General features: G+C 38.5%; 2 protein-coding genes and 1 long non-coding RNA gene across 5 annotated transcripts; 1 reads left to right on the top strand and 2 right to left on the bottom strand.

Moving 5' to 3' along the window:
* Window positions 1-133: 133 nt before the first annotated feature.
* On the bottom strand, window positions 134-1,409 carry LOC135674692 (RING-H2 finger protein ATL73-like). The gene has a single exon (XM_065184781.1). The coding sequence runs from the start codon at window positions 978-980 to the stop codon at window positions 477-479; it is 504 nt and encodes a 167-aa protein (XP_065040853.1). The 5' UTR covers window positions 981-1,409; the 3' UTR covers window positions 134-476.
* Window positions 1,410-6,488: 5,079 nt separating this feature from the next.
* On the bottom strand, window positions 6,489-9,265 carry LOC135674694 (uncharacterized). Of its 3 annotated transcripts, none has more exons than XR_010513675.1 (2): window positions 8,303-9,265; window positions 6,489-6,842 (listed from the first exon to the last, which is right to left on the bottom strand). It is a non-coding gene; the product is annotated as an uncharacterized LOC135674694 (long non-coding RNA). The 3 variants fall into 3 exon arrangements; XR_010513676.1 differs by having other exon boundaries at window positions 8,514-9,265; XR_010513677.1 differs by lacking the exon at window positions 6,489-6,842 and having other exon boundaries at window positions 8,165-8,409; window positions 8,514-9,265.
* A 1,169-nt stretch (window positions 9,266-10,434) lies between these two features.
* Window positions 10,435-18,293, top strand: LOC135674691 (cation-transporting ATPase HMA5-like). Its single transcript, XM_065184780.1, has 9 exons — window positions 10,435-10,816; window positions 12,746-13,360; window positions 13,523-13,952; window positions 14,179-14,504; window positions 15,849-15,907; window positions 15,986-16,328; window positions 16,423-16,623; window positions 16,718-16,975; window positions 17,582-18,293. The coding sequence occupies exons 1-9, from the start codon at window positions 10,490-10,492 to the stop codon at window positions 18,056-18,058; spliced, it is 3,036 nt and encodes a 1,011-aa protein (XP_065040852.1). The 5' UTR covers window positions 10,435-10,489; the 3' UTR covers window positions 18,059-18,293.
* Window positions 18,294-19,157: the final 864 nt, after the last annotated feature.

The following is a 19,157-nucleotide window of genomic DNA, read 5'->3' as shown; positions in this document are numbered from 1 at the left end:
TTGTGCATTACAGGGAGGAGAGAGGACAAGTTGGCATGGCCTACATGTAACTTGTGGAATCTTGTCTTCCCAAAGAGGTTCTCATTCTCATGATCAAAGTCCTCCTAGAATCAATAAAGTTTCCCACAACCCATAATGGCCAAGATCACATCTTTATATCTGGATGTCACCAAGTGGATGGCATCATTCTTGCAACACAAAAGACACTGCATGTCTTGCCAAGATGGAGAAGAAGAAGAAGAAGAAGCTCTTCTGCTGCTCTGTGACTCGAGCTTTCCTTGAACAAGTTGTGTCACAGCTTCATCAGAAAACTCTATGTACAACTGGAATAGTAAGCCTCCCAAAATGCTGATAGAATCTACCAAGATCTACGAGCATTAGAAGTGGAAACACATGAACACCCTCGGTGGTACTGCTTGCTGGAGCTCACACCGCTTATGGCTACATGCTATAGGGAGATAGAAGGCGGCAGGCACTTAAGGAGCGATGGCCATCTCTAGCGGAGCCTCGGCGCCGTGCGGGGAGAGGCGACGGCGGCACGTGGGGCAGGAGCAGTGGGAGAGAAGCCACGTGTCGACGCACACGACGTGGAACCGGTGGCCGCACGCCGGCAGCACTCGGATCTTCTCCCCGTCGGAGAAGTCGGAGAGGCAGATGGCGCAGCCGACGGGGGCCTGCTGCGGCGCGGCGGCGTAGGTAGCGACGGGGAGCGCCACGACGTCCTCGCGCTTCAGCCCGGCGTTGAGGCGGCGGTGGGTGACCCAGCCGGCGGGCTCGGCGAGGGCGGCGCGGGTGCAGCGCACCACGCACTGCAGCATCGAGTTGAGGCCCAGCGCGCACACCAGCGCGCATATCATGGCCGCCAGGATGACGACGACGTCGTAGTCGAGCGACGCCTCGCCGCGGGTCTCGCGAGGTGGGGTGGTGGGACTGTGGGTGGGGGAGATGGTGGAGGAGTTCGCAAGGTACGGCTCTTCCATAGGTGGGTTGCAGCACCAACTTATTAGTTTTTAAGTAGATAAAGGTAAGGGAAGGAAGAAGACGAGGGAGCGGGGGGAGGGTGGAGGCAAGACAAAGGGAGAGAATTTGAGGTGTTGGTGGTCTATGCTTGTTTCAACCAAAAGAGAGAGAGAGAGAGGCGATGAGGAAGAAGGTGGTGGAATGAGATATGCTCCTATGATCATCCACTAACCCAACCCTTTCTCTATGTAATGCGCTTGGAGGGGATGGCATCTTGGGAACATTGGGGTTTGGGCTCCTTTGGAGCTGTCATCTCTTTAGATTTAGATGATGCCTACCTACATTACTCCTTCGACTTTAATCAAATACATGACCCACCTTCCTAATCCATGGAGGTCAATTCACATTGAACAAGCTTCTTCCATGGAGGACCTCCAAAGAGGTTGCTTGGCTCAACAGCAGAAGTATCCTCGCAATTAGTACTTCCATCCAGACAAATGCATCGAACATATACTCCATCCATAGAAAGGATACATCGAACATAGAATATGAGGACCAGAAACAGTGATTCTACAGCATCAACAAACCCTAATGTATGTTTGATGTGTGAGGTCCACCATTGTCAAAGTGACATCCAAGATCACAAACTGTGTTTAGTGAATCGGAGAATTCACTGTCTCCTGGGAGAAAAAAATAGTAGCAACATCTTTTCAAGTATTAAATCCATACTGTAGATTCCTGGATTCCTTTTGTCTACACCAAAGTTCATCCAGCAAAATGATTGATCCACTGAAGTTTCTCAACAATAGAAGCTCAGATGTGACACTAAGTAGAAAGTATCACGCAACCAATAATGAACATGATAGACAAATTTGAAAAGCATCAGCTGCACATTTAGACTCTCAAGAGACTTTTACGGCCATGCTTATCCAGTGAGTCTAATCATCAACAAGAACACAAACACTGTGTGGTAAACAAGCCAGCCTTGTATCAACCTCTACGGGCCAATCCTCCACCTTAAATGCTCGATGATCGTCAAAGGTTCTTCCCCGGCATATAGCTTCACGGTTCTCCCCAGTGGATGAACACAGTGGAAAGATTTCCATACCTGCAAACAAGACATCCATCATATTGAGGATTGCAGAAGAATTCAGTTTCATTGATCGAATCAAGTTAGGTATATCATAATTTGTTATTTTAAAACACGGAGAAATTTACAACATCATTTCGATTTAGTAAAAGAATATGCGAACAACAGGTGGGGAAAATTCCTCCTCCCTCGGCATCTATTTTACCAAATTAATGTGCCTGAATAATCCAAGAAATTCCCATTGGATAAGCTGCTGCATACATGGACAACTGAGTAAATCTGTAGGCTGCTCAGTATGCGAGGTGCACCTAACATCCGATTTAGTTATCAAAGAATAAATACATGAATTGATAATAAAATATGTTTAAAAAAGGAAAACATCCTAAATCAAAGTACGCCTGTTACAGACTAACTTAAAAGATACTGTCATTAAAATATAAATAGACAGACTACTAACTTAAGCCAAGGAGCTCTTCTAGAACATCTTTAACTTGCAAAATGCTGAAAGCAGGTACTACTATGAGTAAGTTATCTGAAAAGGAGGTAAATTTTGGGCTTACATCTAATTTGAATGACATTTTCCTCAAGAAATAATCAAATCATGGAGTATTTTAAGAGCACAAAGGTCTGAACATTTGACTTCAACAAATGTAATCTCTTAATAAATTAGAATATTATACATTTCCTTTATGTAGGTATTCCTAATTTTACTGTTTGGTTAGTCTTTTCCTTGATGCCAAGTAATAACCAAGTACATTTTCTCCATGACGGAGGAAGCTTAAGACCGAAACTAAATTAATAGAAAATCAGAACAAACACAAGGCTGGTTGAAGGAGGATCAAAAGGTTTCTTTATTAACAAATGGATAAAAAGGATGAAGTACATAAATATAGCTGTTCAAAAGTTTGGATCATGATAAGGTTTTGCAGCAATGAGCCTTTGAAGAAAAAAGGACTAACATCAACAAGGAGCATGATTCTCTAATACTCACGGCAAAGAAAACTTTAAGATATACAAGGGCTCTTGCGGACCATCAGTGAGATTATCCTCTAGCAAAGACTAAAGTCCCTCAGTGATTTAATCCGAGGCATATTGATTATTAATTAGTTACACTGCTTACGAAAAATGTCAATAGAATCTACAGGAGCAGTTAAAGATCATATTACCTGATCAATGTCTATCTTATCTGTAGCGACGTGTGGAGGTTTACAGCCCATTTCTTCAATTATTAAGGCCACAGCCCTGGCTCAAATAATATAACCAAAAAAGGGGTTAAACTTTAAATTCAAGAAACTCAAGCTGAAGCTTAAATTAAAAAACAGAACAAGCTAAGCATTAATTGTTGTCAGGTTATGATTTAATTCAATAGATGAAGAAGTTACTGAAGCCATACAACAAGAACAAAATTGCTGGAGCAATCTAATCCCAAAATGTTACGGATAAGTCAATCCACCTAAAAGTTGATTTTACTTGACTGATAAGGGTTCTGGAGCATGATCACAATTAAAAATAGTTGTGGGATATCCTGCATACTCCTTTTCCACGGGAAGACCAATCTGCTGGTGTGTATCTCCCACTAAGTGGGTTTCACCATCTATGAAGGACTATAAACTTACAATAAACAAGGTATCATAGGCCATATTTTACCGTGGAACTAAAATGATTGATAAGAATTTGTTTAATAAGGACAATATGATAGGATCATGTGCCCCTGAAGTTCCATGAGCTGCCAACAGCATGTCAATATCAGAGGGAAACCATCCAAGACATCTGCTTCTTTCCGGCAAATGCAGAATCATAGTTCTTACAGCTGAGACTATCAAACATAGACAACGCACCAAGCTTTTGCATAATTCCTTACTTCCAGATTTGTATATTATCTGCCTTGGAATGTCCCTGGAAGAATTTATTCAAATTTCCTAAAATTCTAATTTCTCCAACATTGACAATTTTCTGGAATATATTTAGCTTAAAATAATACAAACATATTCAAGATCAGTATATAATATGCATGTACATAGATTAGGCAGTAGGTACATCGAGACAGAAATACATTTTTTGCTACCTCTACTTGCGCAAATTTCAATCAATTCAGAACAATAAAAGGCAACTCTTCTAATTCCCAGCTAAGGCTCCTTGAAAATAAACTAACTTGCACATTCAGAATAATGCTTATGCATATTATGTTATTCTCCAGAAAAAAAACAGAAGCCAAGAACATCATCACGGCTCATAATTGGACATCACGAGATTCTCTAAATAAAATTAAAGCTGCGTTAATCCTGACTTTTAGCCAACAAATAGTCAACTAAATGCATCTAAAATATCATGATCCTATCTCACATGTGTCAGTTAACCATAAACCCCACTCTCACAGTAAACATAATCCTCAACCTCAAGAACATTAATGAGCTTCTCACAAATTGCTACTCAGATGTTACAGCAGAGAAAAAAGAATAGGGACACATTATCGACATCTCAACCACCAAGCACCAAAGATAACCATGACGCTAACAGCACCAAGTTCAACACAAGACAAAACCTTACATGATCCATCCTCAAGACGAGGTCGTCAGAGGAGCACTGACATGATCCCCACAAACGGAGAAGAACAACGTTCGACGGACCTACTATTTCCATCTCGGAACACCAAAACAGAACCAATCATACGTCGAAAAAAAAAGAGGCAGAGAGGTTAGTCGAGTACGAGGCGTAGTTGGGACAGAGGAGATGGATCGAGGAGTTTTGGAGGTGCCGCCATAGAGAAGCGGGCGGAGGAGACATGGGCCGCGGATCGAACCCTTCTCATCGCCATTGTACTCGCTTCCCCTTTCTTTGGAAAGAAGCTGCCGAACGGGGCTGAGAAGCCAATGGGCTAAAAGTTTTGGGGCCCAACCCACGGCTAAATTTGGTACATTTGTTTACATAGGAGTGTTATATATATATATATATATATATATATATATATATATATATATATATATATATATATGAATTTCTAGAAAAGAACTTTTATTTTTGAAAAATTTTCAGTAGTGCCCTAATTTTAAAAAGATTTCACATAATATCTTTTTTAAATAATAATATCACCTATGTTAGTCATTACCTTTGCCCTGTCACATCTTGACCCACTCTTATTATTGGTTTTCCATCCTTATCATTACTCGTAGGTCCTCATTGTCAATCGAAGGGGATGGCCTCACTGTTGAGCATAAGCAAGGAAGGAAAGGGTGTGACCCATGCGCCCTCATCATCGACCATAGGTGAGGAAAGAGGTGATGATCACGAGTAACAAAGGGAGAGGTGTGACCCACATGCGCTCATTGTCAATTGCAAGTGACTAAGGAAGTAACAATGGGTTCGGTGAAGGAATGAGATAGGGGCGATGCAAGGTGGCAAGCTCCCACCATTATCAATCATAAGGCAAGGGAGGAGGTAATAATGGGTCTAACGAAGAAAGGAGGTGAGCCCCCCGTTATCAATTGCAAGTGAGGAAAAAGACAATGATAGATTAAGCAGGATAAAATAAGATTTTTATACAACAATAGATGTACTATGAAAATATCTCAATATTAAGATTTTTTAAATTATATATATATATATGTTAAATGGTAGAAAAAAGAGAGAAAATGATATTCTAAGTATTAGGGGGAAAAAGTATTGTTTAAGAATTTTAAAAATAAAAGTGTTTATAGAAAAAAATCATAAAAATATTTTTTTTTATGAAAAATTCACCTAGATATTATTATTTAAAAATTCATATACATGTTTTTCAACCTCTTTCAACCCCCATAACCTAAGTGATTTAATGCATGGATAAGTTGAGTTACACCTCATACTATTTCTTTTAATGGAAGAAGACCTTTGTTTGAGATAATGTAGGTCAATTATTGGAGATACAGTATCGTCTACATCACTACATGGGTGCCATGTCAACACCATAAAGCTCCATTATAGGCACCACCACATCAATACCATCACAAGGTGGAAAGCATATGACAAAGCATTCATGTTCTTTCAGTGGGAGTCGAGTAAGGCCTCTCCAACCTGTTTTAATCAAATCTCAAAGTGCCACAAAGAAAGTTTGCTTTTCTTTTAGTAAGATCAAGCTGAAGTATTTCTCCCAATTGCTCCATTGCAGTGTGTCCACTCCCAATCTTTGTCCCTTTCTCTTCATGTTGTTCCTTCAATCCTCAAATGATCACCATGCACCCATTCAAATGGCTCTTTCCCCCAAAAGAAGATTGTGGAGAACTGTCACCAATGAATGCACTTTGTCATCCCATATCTGTGAAAGCAAGATCTTGTTATCCTAATTCATCTGCCACCAGAGAGCACAGCCCTCACTAGAATGGGATCAACAGCAGTGCTGCTTCCAACAGATCTTTACATCTCAATCAAGAAAGAGAGGTGAGTGAGTGAGTTGGAGACGTGTAGGGATCGATCAAGTCTTTGTTTTAATGATTATACCGAGAATTTGAGAGCACAGCAAGCATTTCCATGGCTATAATGGGCTTAGCACATACAGTACTTTAAAGCTAGTAAGTTTCTGCTTCAGACTGGTTAGCTTTTCTTCCCTTCCACCATGGAGTTTTAGTGGTCCTCTCACCCCACTCCGCTCCAACAAAGCAACACGAAGGCAGCTGCAGTAGCTGTTTGCATGTGTTCTTGCTCTAAAGCTGCCCATGGTGATGGCTGATGAATCCACAGCATTGTGTTCTGATGAGAAAAGGTCTATCTTTTTCCTCCATGCATAGCAAAGCCCTCCAATAAGCCTACTGTCCTCCAAGCACTAGTGGAAAAGATGTAGATAGTCATCAAGAATACCATATTGCATGATTGAATAAAGACATTATATCCTCAACCTGATGACAAACCATCGAGAAAGAACATGCTATGATTCGATTTCTAAGCTAAGTTCTAAGAAGTATATGCAGATGAAGGAGATTTCTCTTGTCTCAATTGAATCTTATTATTAAGAGTTCCATTAGGTTTGCTGTTCATGATGTTAATATATATATCTGGCATCCTTTTGGCAGTGTGTGATGTTCCTCATGGGATGTCATATCAGCTCTAAATTCTTATTACTTTTGTCCTCAACATATTTGCTGAGCTTAGAATCATACACTTGTTTGTTGAAATGGATAAAACAGCTTTTTCCTTTTTCTTTTGATGGTCACATAGTCCCAATCAGATTAACACATTTGATTACTTGTATTAAAGACCTTTTACTTTTATTTTGATTATCTAGGCTTAAGAGATAGTGGAAGGAAAATAATTTGGGATACTTAATGAAATAGATAATTTTTCTTTTTAATTTGGGTTTCTACCTATATGTCCTAAAAATATTTTTTAATTAAAATATTAATATTACCAATATACCCTTCATATTATTGGTAGAAACATGTGGTCTTAATCATTTCTTTAGTCCTTCCTCGTATTAGTTTATTTTAAATAGATCATAGGCATTAACTTTTGACTTTTTCTACTTCTGTTCTTTTCTTTTATCATCGGTTTAGACGATCCGTACTTTGATATATATATTTTATAATATAAGTTAAAATTATTATTAAATTGACTATACGCCATCTGAGATAAAAAAATATTTATATACTTAATTTAAAATATCATCTATAAGATTCTTGAATGACGATAACGTAAGACAATTAACCATTAGTTTACGAAGAAAAAATATTTTGCATTGACGTATGAGATCTTATGTTCTTCAAAATTATTATTTTTAATAAATAAATTTACTGGTAAATTTACTCAAGTGTCGAATATTAATTATTATTTATACTTAATATAAAACATCCTCTGGATACCCTAATAAGAGTAATCAAAGATAAATATATATATGTTGCTGAACAACCTTATTCCCCAGTCTAGCCATTCAATTATTCTTTTGTCCATTAGAAGACATCATATATGAAAGTATAATTTTATAAATATACCCTTCATATCTTTTTTATTCTTCATGGCTATAGTTTATTGTGGATAGACCCTTGTCATTACCTTCTGATAGATAGTCATACTTGAGTGGGCATATATGTAGGAAACATAAACAACATATTTGTTCTCCAAAAAGTTGTTTTCTCAATCAAAGAGATCCACTGCAGCAGAATGGTGTTTTGATGAATATATTTGCATATTAAAAAATTACAAAGATGTATTTGCATTTTATGTAAACATATGTGTGAGGAGAAAAAAAAAAACTGTAGTATTTAGTGGCCCAAGAATATTTGAACTGGCCTTCAACACTGGAGATGAACAAGGTGAGGTGACTGGGAAGAGCATCTTATTTTAGAAGCAGATCTATTTTGGTGACCAGATCAAGTTGACTAAATCTTGCATGATGACTGCACTCAACAATAAATACAAGAAACAAAACCATATATCATTAATCAAACAACTAATGGCTTCCTCAACAACAATTAAAAGTCCTAAGACAAACCAAACACACCAATGGGGAAGCTTTCTTGGGGCCCCTACCACTGCTTCATCTTCCTCTGCCATCTGTTGTTTCCATATCCAGAGCTCAGCATCTTCCCCCATTTATGTGGCTCAATGGAGTAGTCTGAGTTCACTTGCAGTACATAGCAGAGCTTGCAGTTAGTACAGACTTGTACTGCTGTTACTGTTCAAAGGTCTGGAAAGAAGACTTCATGGACTTGTCTCTTTGTTCCCATCTTGCCCTCAACCCACCCAACATAGTTGCTTGCTATGATTTCTTTGGGAATTCATACTTGCATGCAACATTTTTCTCTCCAAACTTTTTTCTTTTATGGTGAGGAAAGAGTATAAATCCTATCTATATAAAACATTTCAAGGCAATTTTGTTTTTGAGCACAGCACATGAACATCAAAGGAACTGTCTGTAAAGAAAACACTTCTCTTTTACCTGACAAAGAAGTCTTTTCAACCCCTCTCTGTGCAGTCAAACAGCTGATCACTATATTCTATGGTTGCTTCGTATAGTAGGATTAGCCATCTTCTTGTCGGATGGAAGAGGAAGTGAGAGAAATATATAATCTATGACAAAAGCACAGAATCCTACACCTCGTCCACTCTGAGCCACCCACTGGATTGAGCTTTTCCCTTGGTGGTTTTGAGCAAGGATGACAGCCAGATCTAACCAAGGAATTAACATGGATTATGTTCATCTCTCTCTCTCCCCATTTTCAAATGCCTCTGTTCTGGCAATCAGGACTGCAACCAAGTCTCAAGAACTCTAAAAAGAAAACTAATCCTCAATTTCTTAGACTCTTTTGACCTCGCAGTTCTGCTGATCCCCAGACACACCTCTCGTGATTTGGTTGGAGGCGTTGGAACCAAGCAAGAAGAACAAGAAGCAGCAGGTCGGGCGAGCCTGTCGAGTTCTCCTGAAGGCTGCGGGAGTAGTAGGTAGGTAAGCGAAGTGGAGATCGCTCACCTAATCCAAGGAGGAGTTCACTATCAGAAAGCAAAGCACGGATTCAGATCGATGTAATGAACTGATAAAGATGATAACCCGAATGGATCGGTCAGGCGGTGGTGGAAAAGGAGTCATCGATTAGCTAATCTGAAACAGCGTTCCAAAGTCTTGTGCTCGGTAAAGCTTGGCGCTTCAGCCACCTGAGAAATTGCCCGCAAAAAGTCAACTTTATGGTCAAACTTGTCTTACATTTCTCTCCCTGAGGAAGCTTTTAGTTCCTGATCGAAGTCAAACAAGGAAGAACAGAGCATTTCTCTTTTTTACATTTTATTGTACAGAAAAACATGGATGATTTTAGAGTGACAAGATTATTATTAATTCGATTAGTAAAAATAAAAATGGGAAATAAAGAAGAGATGGGCGACTCATTTGCGTCTGACTGGGGATGTATAGACGAAGCCGGCGTCGGAGACGGCGACGGGTCAAAATTGGATCCATCGTCGTGACTTATTCCGTGGCGTGCGCGGTTTCCTCCGACCGCATGAAAAGTATGCTCCAGAAAATAAAAGAATATTACTCTTAATTAATTCGGTGTACGACCCAACGACGTACCTTTTTTTTTTGTTATAACGATTAATAAAAAATAAATACACGTCAAAAATAGAGAAAAATGTACGAGCAAAATCGATTTCGAGTGTTAATAATTTTTAATTATTTTTTGGATAATTTCAAGGAAATAAAATTTGGGAAGGGGTCACCGAAACCATCAATTAAAATAAAAATTGTGGTAATTATATTATAAATTATAATAATAAAAAAGAGAGAAAAATGACGTGGTCTTTGAATGGGGGCACAGAGGGGGCAAAAAGGACATTTTAAGTGCCCGGCAACAACTTTGGGTTGTTGCAATTCCGTCCCGTTTTGTTTCTTAATTTTAATGGGATTTAATGTCTTCTTTTTTTTCTCCCTCTTTTTAATCCGTTCTTCTCCGCTCTTTCGTTCCCTCAGACAGTCCGAGTTGTTGGATGGCTCCGAACCTGAGAGACATCCAATTGAGCTCGGCCGCCGGCCCACGGGGGATCTCGGCTAGGGGGGATGACGGCGACCTCGAGGACGTCCGGCTGCTCGACTCCTACGACGAGGAGGAGGCGGCGGCGCCGCCGGAGTGGACCGGGAGGGAGGAGGCGGACAAGGGGGTGAGGCGAATCCAAGTCAGGGTCACCGGGATGACTTGCTCGGCTTGCACCGGGGCCGTGGAGGGCGCGATCTCCGCACTTCCCGGCGTCGCCCGGGCCTCCGTCTCTCTTCTGCAGAACAAGGCCCACGTCGTCTTCGATCCCAATCTCGTCGAGGTCCGATCTTTTCCTCCCTTTTTCTTCTCGAGCTTTGATTCGTGGATTTTTTTTGTTTTAGTCGTTGGATTTGTTCTTCCTTGAATCGTATCGTATCAGAAACGACGAAGTGGTGGTTGATCAGTTTCGATTGCAGATGCGTCGTATTGCAATTTTAGCTATGGGGTTTACTCTGGTTTATGTTAGGATACCTTGAAGTTTACCTATCCGTCCTTGGATTTTTGGGCTCTTCAGAAACATGATTGCTTGCGTTTTGTTAAAACTTGAATTGATGTCGCTAACTATGGTGATCATTGGAATCGTGTACATGGGCAATTTATTCTGTGCCAAAGTTCCATTTAATTTGTTTGGTTATGGTTCTAACTTCAAATTAAAAGAAAAAAAGCTTCATTGAGTTGCAATTAAATTGTTTGCTTTGAATCTTTTCTGATAACATGTATGACTTGGGTTCCTTCTTAAATCATACTCAGGTATTTCCAGTCTTGTTCTCTTTCGTGGCACTTTCTGTTTTGCTTTTCCCTCAAATCAAAATTTTGTTTTTTGTTTTCTTCCTGTGGGCTTTGGATGTTTTTCCTTTTTTCCTTGTACTATCAGGGTTTCTCTGGATTCAGAAGTGTGATTGTAGTTGCCGACTTAAATCATGCGGATTGTTCTACATATTAGTGTTATATTTACTGCACGCATAGGTTCTAAAACGAAAACCGTGGTAAATCGAAATTTGCTGAGTTGGAATTATGATTATAATGATATTTATGGGAATTCTTTCCTTTCCCGTGAATTACTGGCAGTGTCTAAGGGTGATTTTTTGAATGTTTGTGCAACAAGCCAGAGCCTTGAAGTTTCATGATCATTATTTTTCTGGTGTCCGATACCATATGGATGCAGGCGTTATTTCTTTTAGTCATTTTCCCATGGCTTAGGTATCCTGCAGAAGTTTTTGAATGTTGGTTGGACTTGCTCCACCACATCAGCCATGGGCCAGTCTAGGACATCCTATTAAGATGGTTTATGGGGGAAAGCTTGTTTTTGTTTTACTATACATTAATGTCTGATAATGTTGATCGATTTCATTATACTTGACATATTCCATCTCTTCCTGTACTCTTTGGTGCATCATTTATCCTTTCCAAGGAGGACTTCTCTGTATCTGTCCCACATATCTGTGAAGTTTGCATATTAGTTTCCTTGATACTTGACATTTGTGCATGTTGATATTTGAAATCCTTAACAATAGTGCATACATGTAACTTGAGTGCACTAGCAACAATCAGAAGGAATAATATTCTCATTATTAGAGTTAAGTTACTGAATATTCTCATCAACAGCCACTATCATTTGATAGTGGCATTTCTCCTTGCAGATAGATGTTGGACTTGAATGAAATATTAGTGAGATCACCACCAACCTAATTTATCAAAAAGCTTATGTGAAATTAGCATATCTTTTTTTGTCTACGAGAATTTTGGCTTCCAAGAAAATTAATTAGATATTCTATTTTCAAATATCAGTGAGCCACCTAACTAGTCTTTTTTCAATTGGTAAAAATAATTAACCTATGTAATTTTATTGTCTAATTTACATCTTGTCCTCAAAACTCAAAAGTAACTTAATTCCAGATTTGCATAACCAGTGTCATGCTTTATTTATCTTTTAATTCTTTTTTAGGTTAACTACTTGAGTGGTATCTTGTAAATTTACTGTTTTTATAAAAAAGGGGGTCAATTTATTTGTAGATAGTTTATTTGCTTGTTTCTCTTATGAAAGAGTGCATTATATTTTCTCTTTGGAAATTATCATGCATCCTCCATTCAATATGTATTGTCTTGTCTAGAGTTATTAAACCCAAGTTGTTACTACAATTGTAGCTATCTGATGCAACTGTTTTTGGCTCACACCATCACTTACTTGAGGTTGTTATTCCCTGTGTAGGATGTAGACATAATAGATGCTATTGAAGATGCAGGATTTGAGGCAGAGGTCCTGCCAGACTCTAGCAATAGTCAGATGAGGTCTCAGAAGACCTTGTCTGGGCAGTTTACGATAGGAGGCATGACTTGTTCGGCCTGTGTAAACTCTATTGAAGGCATCTTGAGTAAACTCCCTGGTGTGAAAAGGGCGGTTGTTGCTTTGGCAACCTCATTAGGGGAAGTTGAATATGATCCATCAGTAATTACAAAAGATGAAATTGTTCATGCAATTGAGGATGCAGGCTTTGATGCAGCCTTTTTGCAAAGCAATGAACAAGATAAAGTTTTGTTGACTGTAGCTGGATTCTCGAGTATATCAGATGTACATGTTATACAAGGAATATTGAGGAACCTGAAAGGGGTGAAGCAGTTTGAGGCAAATATTAGTCTTTCAGAAGTGGAAGTCATCTTTGATCCAGAAGCTATTGGTTTGAGATCTATAGTTGATGCTATCGAGAAAGGAAGTAATGGTAAGTTAAAGGCATCTGTCCAGAGCCCTTATACACTAGCCACTTCCAATCATGTAGAAGAAGCATCAAAGATGCTCCGGCTTTTCCTCTCCAGTCTCATACTCAGCGTGAGTTCAATCATTAATGCTGTCAAAGTAGTTTCACTTTGTTGCTCTTATGTGAGGCTTTCATACGTGTTTCTTTTCTCCGCGCTGCCCAATTCTTCAACAAATTCATGGTGCAATATTTTATACTAAGTTACTAATTTTTCATGTTGATTTACACTACAGATTCCTGTCTTCTTCATACGGATGGTTTGTCCTCGTATAGGCTTTCTCAATTCTTTCTTGCTGATACACTGTGGACCCTTTTTGTTGCGGGATTTACTGAAGTGGATACTAGTGAGCATTGTTCAGTTTGTTATTGGTAAAAGATTCTATGTAGCAGCTTATAAAGCACTGAGGCATTGGTCTACAAACATGGACGTTCTGGTTGTACTTGGGACTTCTGCTTCTTATTTCTATTCAGTCGGTGCACTGTTTTATGGTGCATTTACTGGATTTCGGCCTCCAATATATTTTGAGACAAGTGCTATGATTATAACATTTGTCTTACTTGGGAAGTACTTGGAAGTGGTTGCGAAGGGTAAAACATCAGATGCTATCAAGAAGCTGGTAGAACTTGCTCCTGCAACGGCTCTGTTACTGGTCAAAGATGAAGGTATACTATCTCAGGGTATCTTGACATATGCAGAAGTATCATATTCAAGGAGTGATTCAGTCATGTCCTTTATCTGCATTTATTTCTGTCTAATGTGACACTTTCTTGCCTATCTATTAAATTTTTGCAATGACATACTTTGATGTCCATGTTTCAATGTGCTTGCCTTTGACATAATCCTTTTCTTTTAAATAACTGAATACCTCTCTACATTTTTGCATTGCAGAAGGAAGATACATAGGGGAGAGAGAGATAGATGCACTGTTAATTCAACCTGGTGATATCTTGAAAGTTCTTCCTGGTTCAAAGATTCCGTCTGATGGCATTGTAACTTGGGGTGCAAGCCATGTTGATGAAAGTATGGTGACTGGTGAATCGGAACCGATCCCGAAGGAAGTGTCTTCTGCAGTTGTTGGAGGTACAATGAACTTAAATGGCGCACTTCATATTCAAGCCACAAGAGTGGGATCTAATACAGTCCTGAGTCAAATCATATCTCTGGTGGAGACTGCCCAGATGTCTAAGGCTCCAATTCAGAAATTTGCAGATTATGTCAGTAACTCTAGTAATCCTTTTTTCTTGGTTTATTAAGGTTTTCAAAATTTTTCCGCTTTATATTCCTTTGGGCTTCAACGTCACCTTTAAGCAGCTTACTGATCTTCTATGATGATGAGTTTGATGGATGCCTGACACCAAATATTTAATTTTCAGTTTCCATGGCTTTCATTTTGTGGTTTCAAAGAGTAATTATTATTTGTAGGGTGAACTTTTCTGGAGCACATGCTGGCAATTAACAACTATTTATTTCTTCATTCTGTTGTATGAATAATTATCAAATGAAAAATATAAAAAGGGGCACATTCCTAACATATATATGCTAGTTCATGTACAGAAAGTTCATCCTTGAAGTAAGTCAACAGATTTTATGTCATACTGATGTTAGAATATAGATGAACTGTTTGTTCTTCTTGGGAAAGTTGATTGTTGTCCTACATACAGTTCTGTTTTTAGCATCACACTTATAAGAATAACAATTTTACGTCAGGGGGAAAGAACCAAGAAAAAATAACAATGCTTATAGACTTGGTTCTGTTATTGTATGTGTAACAACAGTACAACCACCATATCTGAGGCAAAATCATTTTATGTTAGGGTTGGTTTGATATGATTAATATTATGAAGAAGCTAGAATATGGGTTGCGACTACCTTTAAATTGGTTTAGTAAATCATATATGGAAGCTTGTACAGGATACTTTTTCTTGGAGGAAGTTCTTTGCACAAGAGTTGGTGAAAACCATCCATCTCAATGAAGAGAATGGGATCAGCAGGATTGATGTATATTACTAAAACAAACTGATGTCACTTTTACTGAATCCTTCAAAACAACTAAGAATTTTATGACCAAAGGTACTGATGTATATTGCTAGTTTTTTTTTTTCTGTTGAAGTGAAGATTTTCTTAAAGAACAAATAAGACTAAATTGGTTTGTCAGAGTTACTTTGGTTAAGTTTTATAAAGTAGATGAATATCATGTTCTGCTACATGTTAACATAAAACATCAATCAAATAAACTGGTTACACAGACATTTATAGGTATTTCAGAGTATTATGAATGCATTGTCATTGTCCTCTCTGTAAACAGCTTAGTGAATAAGCATGGAGCTCTGATGGATATAGACTTTATGTTACACTTTTTTGAATGTCCACAAGTATTGTGTGCAATAGATATATTTTTCAAGCAATCTTCCCTTCTTTATGTGATTTAATGAGGATTCTGTTTTGTATGCCATTGAGTTCCTGTATTGTATTCTTTCTTCTAAATGGAATTATCTTGACCTCTGATGGACAGACACCAAATATTTTGTTTCCTTACAAGCTATTTATACAAATTGCAGGTTGCCAGTATATTTGTTCCCATTGTCATCACCATATCCTTGTTAACGTTCTTGGGATGGTAAGTTCACACTTAAGCCCGATGTATGCTTTATATACATCTGAATTTGGTGGTCAATATTCTATTTATTCTATATAGGTTTCTCTGTGGATTGCTAGGAGCATATCCTGATTCATGGGTTGAGGAAAGTAGCAATTGCTTTGTTTTTTCACTCATGTTCTCAATATCAGTGGTGGTGATTGCCTGCCCCTGTGCCCTTGGTCTGGCAACTCCAACAGCTGTCATGGTAGCTACTGGTGTCGGTGCTTCTCATGGTGTCTTAATTAAAGGAGGAGATGCTTTGGAGAGAGCACAGAATGTGCACTATGTGATCTTCGACAAAACGGGCACCCTTACTCAAGGCAAAGCAGCTGTTACAACAGCAAAAGTTTTTACAGAAATGGAACTAGCAGATTTTCTTACTTTAGTCGCATCTGCAGAGGTGAGTTGAAGAACTTGTGTTTATCATAACAGTTAGCATATTTCATTTTGTCAGCACAGCAACTATAACTTTTCTTTCTTTTGATGTACTTCAGGCTAGCAGTGAGCACCCTCTTGCTAGGGCAATCCTAGATTATGCATACCATTATAATTTCTTTGATAAGCTTCCTACAGTTGAAGGTGCTACCAAGCAGAGCAGAGAGGAAATCTTGTCTGAGTGGCTTCTGGAAGCTATTGAGTTTTCTGCTTTGCCTGGGAGAGGTGTGCAGTGCTTGATCGTTGAGAAGAAAGTTCTGGTGAGTTTGTCAATAGGTTATTGCTCTCTCTCTCTCTCTCTCTCTCTCCCCCTCCCTGAATGAAGTTTTTTGATGGCTAACATATTATTTATAGGTTGGCAATCGGGCTCTATTAGCTGAAAATGGGGTTACTGTTCCTATGGAAGCTGAAAATTTCTTGATAGACTTGGAAGTAAATGCTAAAACAGGTATACTTGTGGCTTATGATGGTAGCTTCATTGGACTCCTGGGGATTGCTGATCCCCTGAAAAGAGAAGCAGCAGTTGTCGTAGAAGGCATAAAAAAATTGGGCGTCCATCCGGTCATGGTAACTGGAGATAATTGGAGGACTGCCCAAGCAGTTGCAAAAGAGGTTGGTTTTTTAGTGCTTTTATCTAATCGAGTAGAAATTTCCTGCATATAACCATTGCATTACTGTGACTGCCATGAACAGTCCATCCCATACCACTATTTATGAACCCAGAGTACACTTTAAAAAGTATTAACCTTCAATATTTATAACAAACCAAGTTTAAAAGAAGAGTTAACTCATGTTTTCTACCACCACCATGCCATGGCCATCTCAGTTAAATTGGCCAATCCCAGGTAAACTTCCAGTTGGTGGAATTTATGGGAATCATATCTGCCTTCTTTTGCTGGAAAAATTATGATAAAAAAATTTATAGATATATATATTTTTAACATTACTTGATACTTTTTGCTTGAATTTTCATTATTTATGGATAAGCCACTCTAATTTGAGCCTTTAGTTTGATTTGACATCCAAGTGTTTTATCTCATTGATATTATATTATCTATTTTCTTTCTTTCTCAACTTAATGTAGATTTTTCCCTTTCTCTTGTTGAATTGTGTCTTTGCTGGTTTATTATTGGAATTGGGTTTGCCAGCTTATATAAAGTTAAAACAACTTAGAGCAGACAAAGCTAACCAAACACACAATATTTTCCTTCGGTGCAGGTTGGAATTGAAGATGTGAGAGCTGAAGTGATGCCGGCAGGAAAAGCAGATGTCATTCGCTCGCTTCAAAAGGATGGAAGCATAGTTGCGATGGTTGGTGATGGCATCAACGATTCCCCTGCTCTGGCAGCTGCTGATGTTGGGATGGCAATTGGTGCTGGAACGGATATCGCTATCGAAGCTGCAGACTACGTCTTGGTGAGAAACAGCCTTGAGGATGTGATTACGGCTATCGATCTCTCGAGGAAGACCTTTGCCCGGATACGTTGGAACTACTTCTTTGCAATGGCATACAACATCGTGGCAATACCTGTTGCAGCTGGTGTCCTCTTTCCCCTCGCAGGGCTAAGGATGCCACCATGGTTGGCCGGCGCTTGCATGGCCTTCTCATCTGTCAGTGTTGTTTGCTCATCTTTGCTTCTCCGAAGGTACAGAAAACCTAGGCTTACCACCATATTGCAAATAACTGTAGAATAATGAGTATGTGAGTTTCCATTATGTGCTTTATCACAAGAAGAAAATGTATTTTTAAGTTGTTTTTCAATCACCGCAGCTCCATTTGTGGTGCTGTATGATTTTGAAAATGTAAGCAATGTTTGTATAAGCTATTGTTCACATACCATGGCAAATTAACATTGAAGAAAACAGACCGATTGCACACAGGTGTAAATACATTTAGATTCATCATATCTAGACTTAATTTCAGGCGAAATTTGCAGCTGAGGTTTGGTGATGCATTGTATTATTATTATTATTTTTTTTTCAAAGGAGGACTCAGAAATGCTATTAAGAAAGTAGTCTGACACAGAGAGTGCTTGACATATCAACACTCAAAAAAGAGGTTCCCCTGTTGGATACCCCTATTGCCTCTTAAAAAAAGACAGATTGCTCACCATTGATCAATCTGTAGACACCAAATTAATGAAATGATCATGAAAATTAAATTTCTTAAGAGCAGAGGTAATAGCAGTCTATGAGAGGTGAAAGTTGACCTTTTTAAGGTCAACCTTGATAATGGCATGCAATCGACTCCCGTTCGACATATATAATAAACGAGTGTACCTCTTAAGGTAATACTACGACCCTTAAATAATATAAATAGCTCTTTTGAAATAATATTTAACAAGAAGGGTTTTTATCTATAATAGGCCAAAAACACTGTAACACTATAATAAACAAAAAAATTTTAGGGAGTAATTTAGATATTTTTAAATTAAAAATATTATTTAATAAAAATTACTCTCATATATATATATATATATATATATGTATTTATGTACGTATGTATTGTTTTCCCTCCTTTGGGTGAACAACAACGTTTTCTTTCGTTTGCTTTTTCATAGTTGGGTGATATGATATAACCACTAGACTCTCTAAGAGGAAGGGTCGAGCTTAACGAGAGACAACATAGAAAGACGAACAAACAAGGCTGGAAGTTAGATTGATTGTGACATAAGGTAAAGGTGAAGATGGTGACGATATTATAGGAGAGGGAGAGATAGCATTGGTGGACAATGCATGATAGAAAGTGAGAAGTGCGAATGGAAAAGAGAGAGACGAACATAACAAAGGAAAT

This window comes from Musa acuminata, chromosome BXJ1-5 (assembly GCF_036884655.1).
Source record: "Musa acuminata AAA Group cultivar baxijiao chromosome BXJ1-5, Cavendish_Baxijiao_AAA, whole genome shotgun sequence".
Taxonomy (NCBI): Eukaryota; Viridiplantae; Streptophyta; class Magnoliopsida; order Zingiberales; family Musaceae; genus Musa; species Musa acuminata.
Note: the sequence above shows the minus strand (reverse complement) of the source record. Positions and strands in the feature narration are given on the sequence as shown.

Excerpts from the sequence above, each read along its gene's own strand:
- LOC135674692 (XM_065184781.1), bottom strand. The coding sequence starts at position 980 with ATGGAAGAGCCGTACCTTGCGAACTCCTCCACCATCTCCCCCACCCAC.
- LOC135674691 (XM_065184780.1), top strand. The coding sequence starts at position 10,490 with ATGGCTCCGAACCTGAGAGACATCCAATTGAGCTCGGCCGCCGGCCCA. Across the intron at positions 10,817-12,745 it reads TCGATCCCAATCTCGTCGAG|GATGTAGACATAATAGATGC; the intron begins GTCCGATCTTTT and ends TTCCCTGTGTAG. Across the intron at positions 16,329-16,422 it reads CTTTAGTCGCATCTGCAGAG|GCTAGCAGTGAGCACCCTCT; the intron begins GTGAGTTGAAGA and ends GATGTACTTCAG.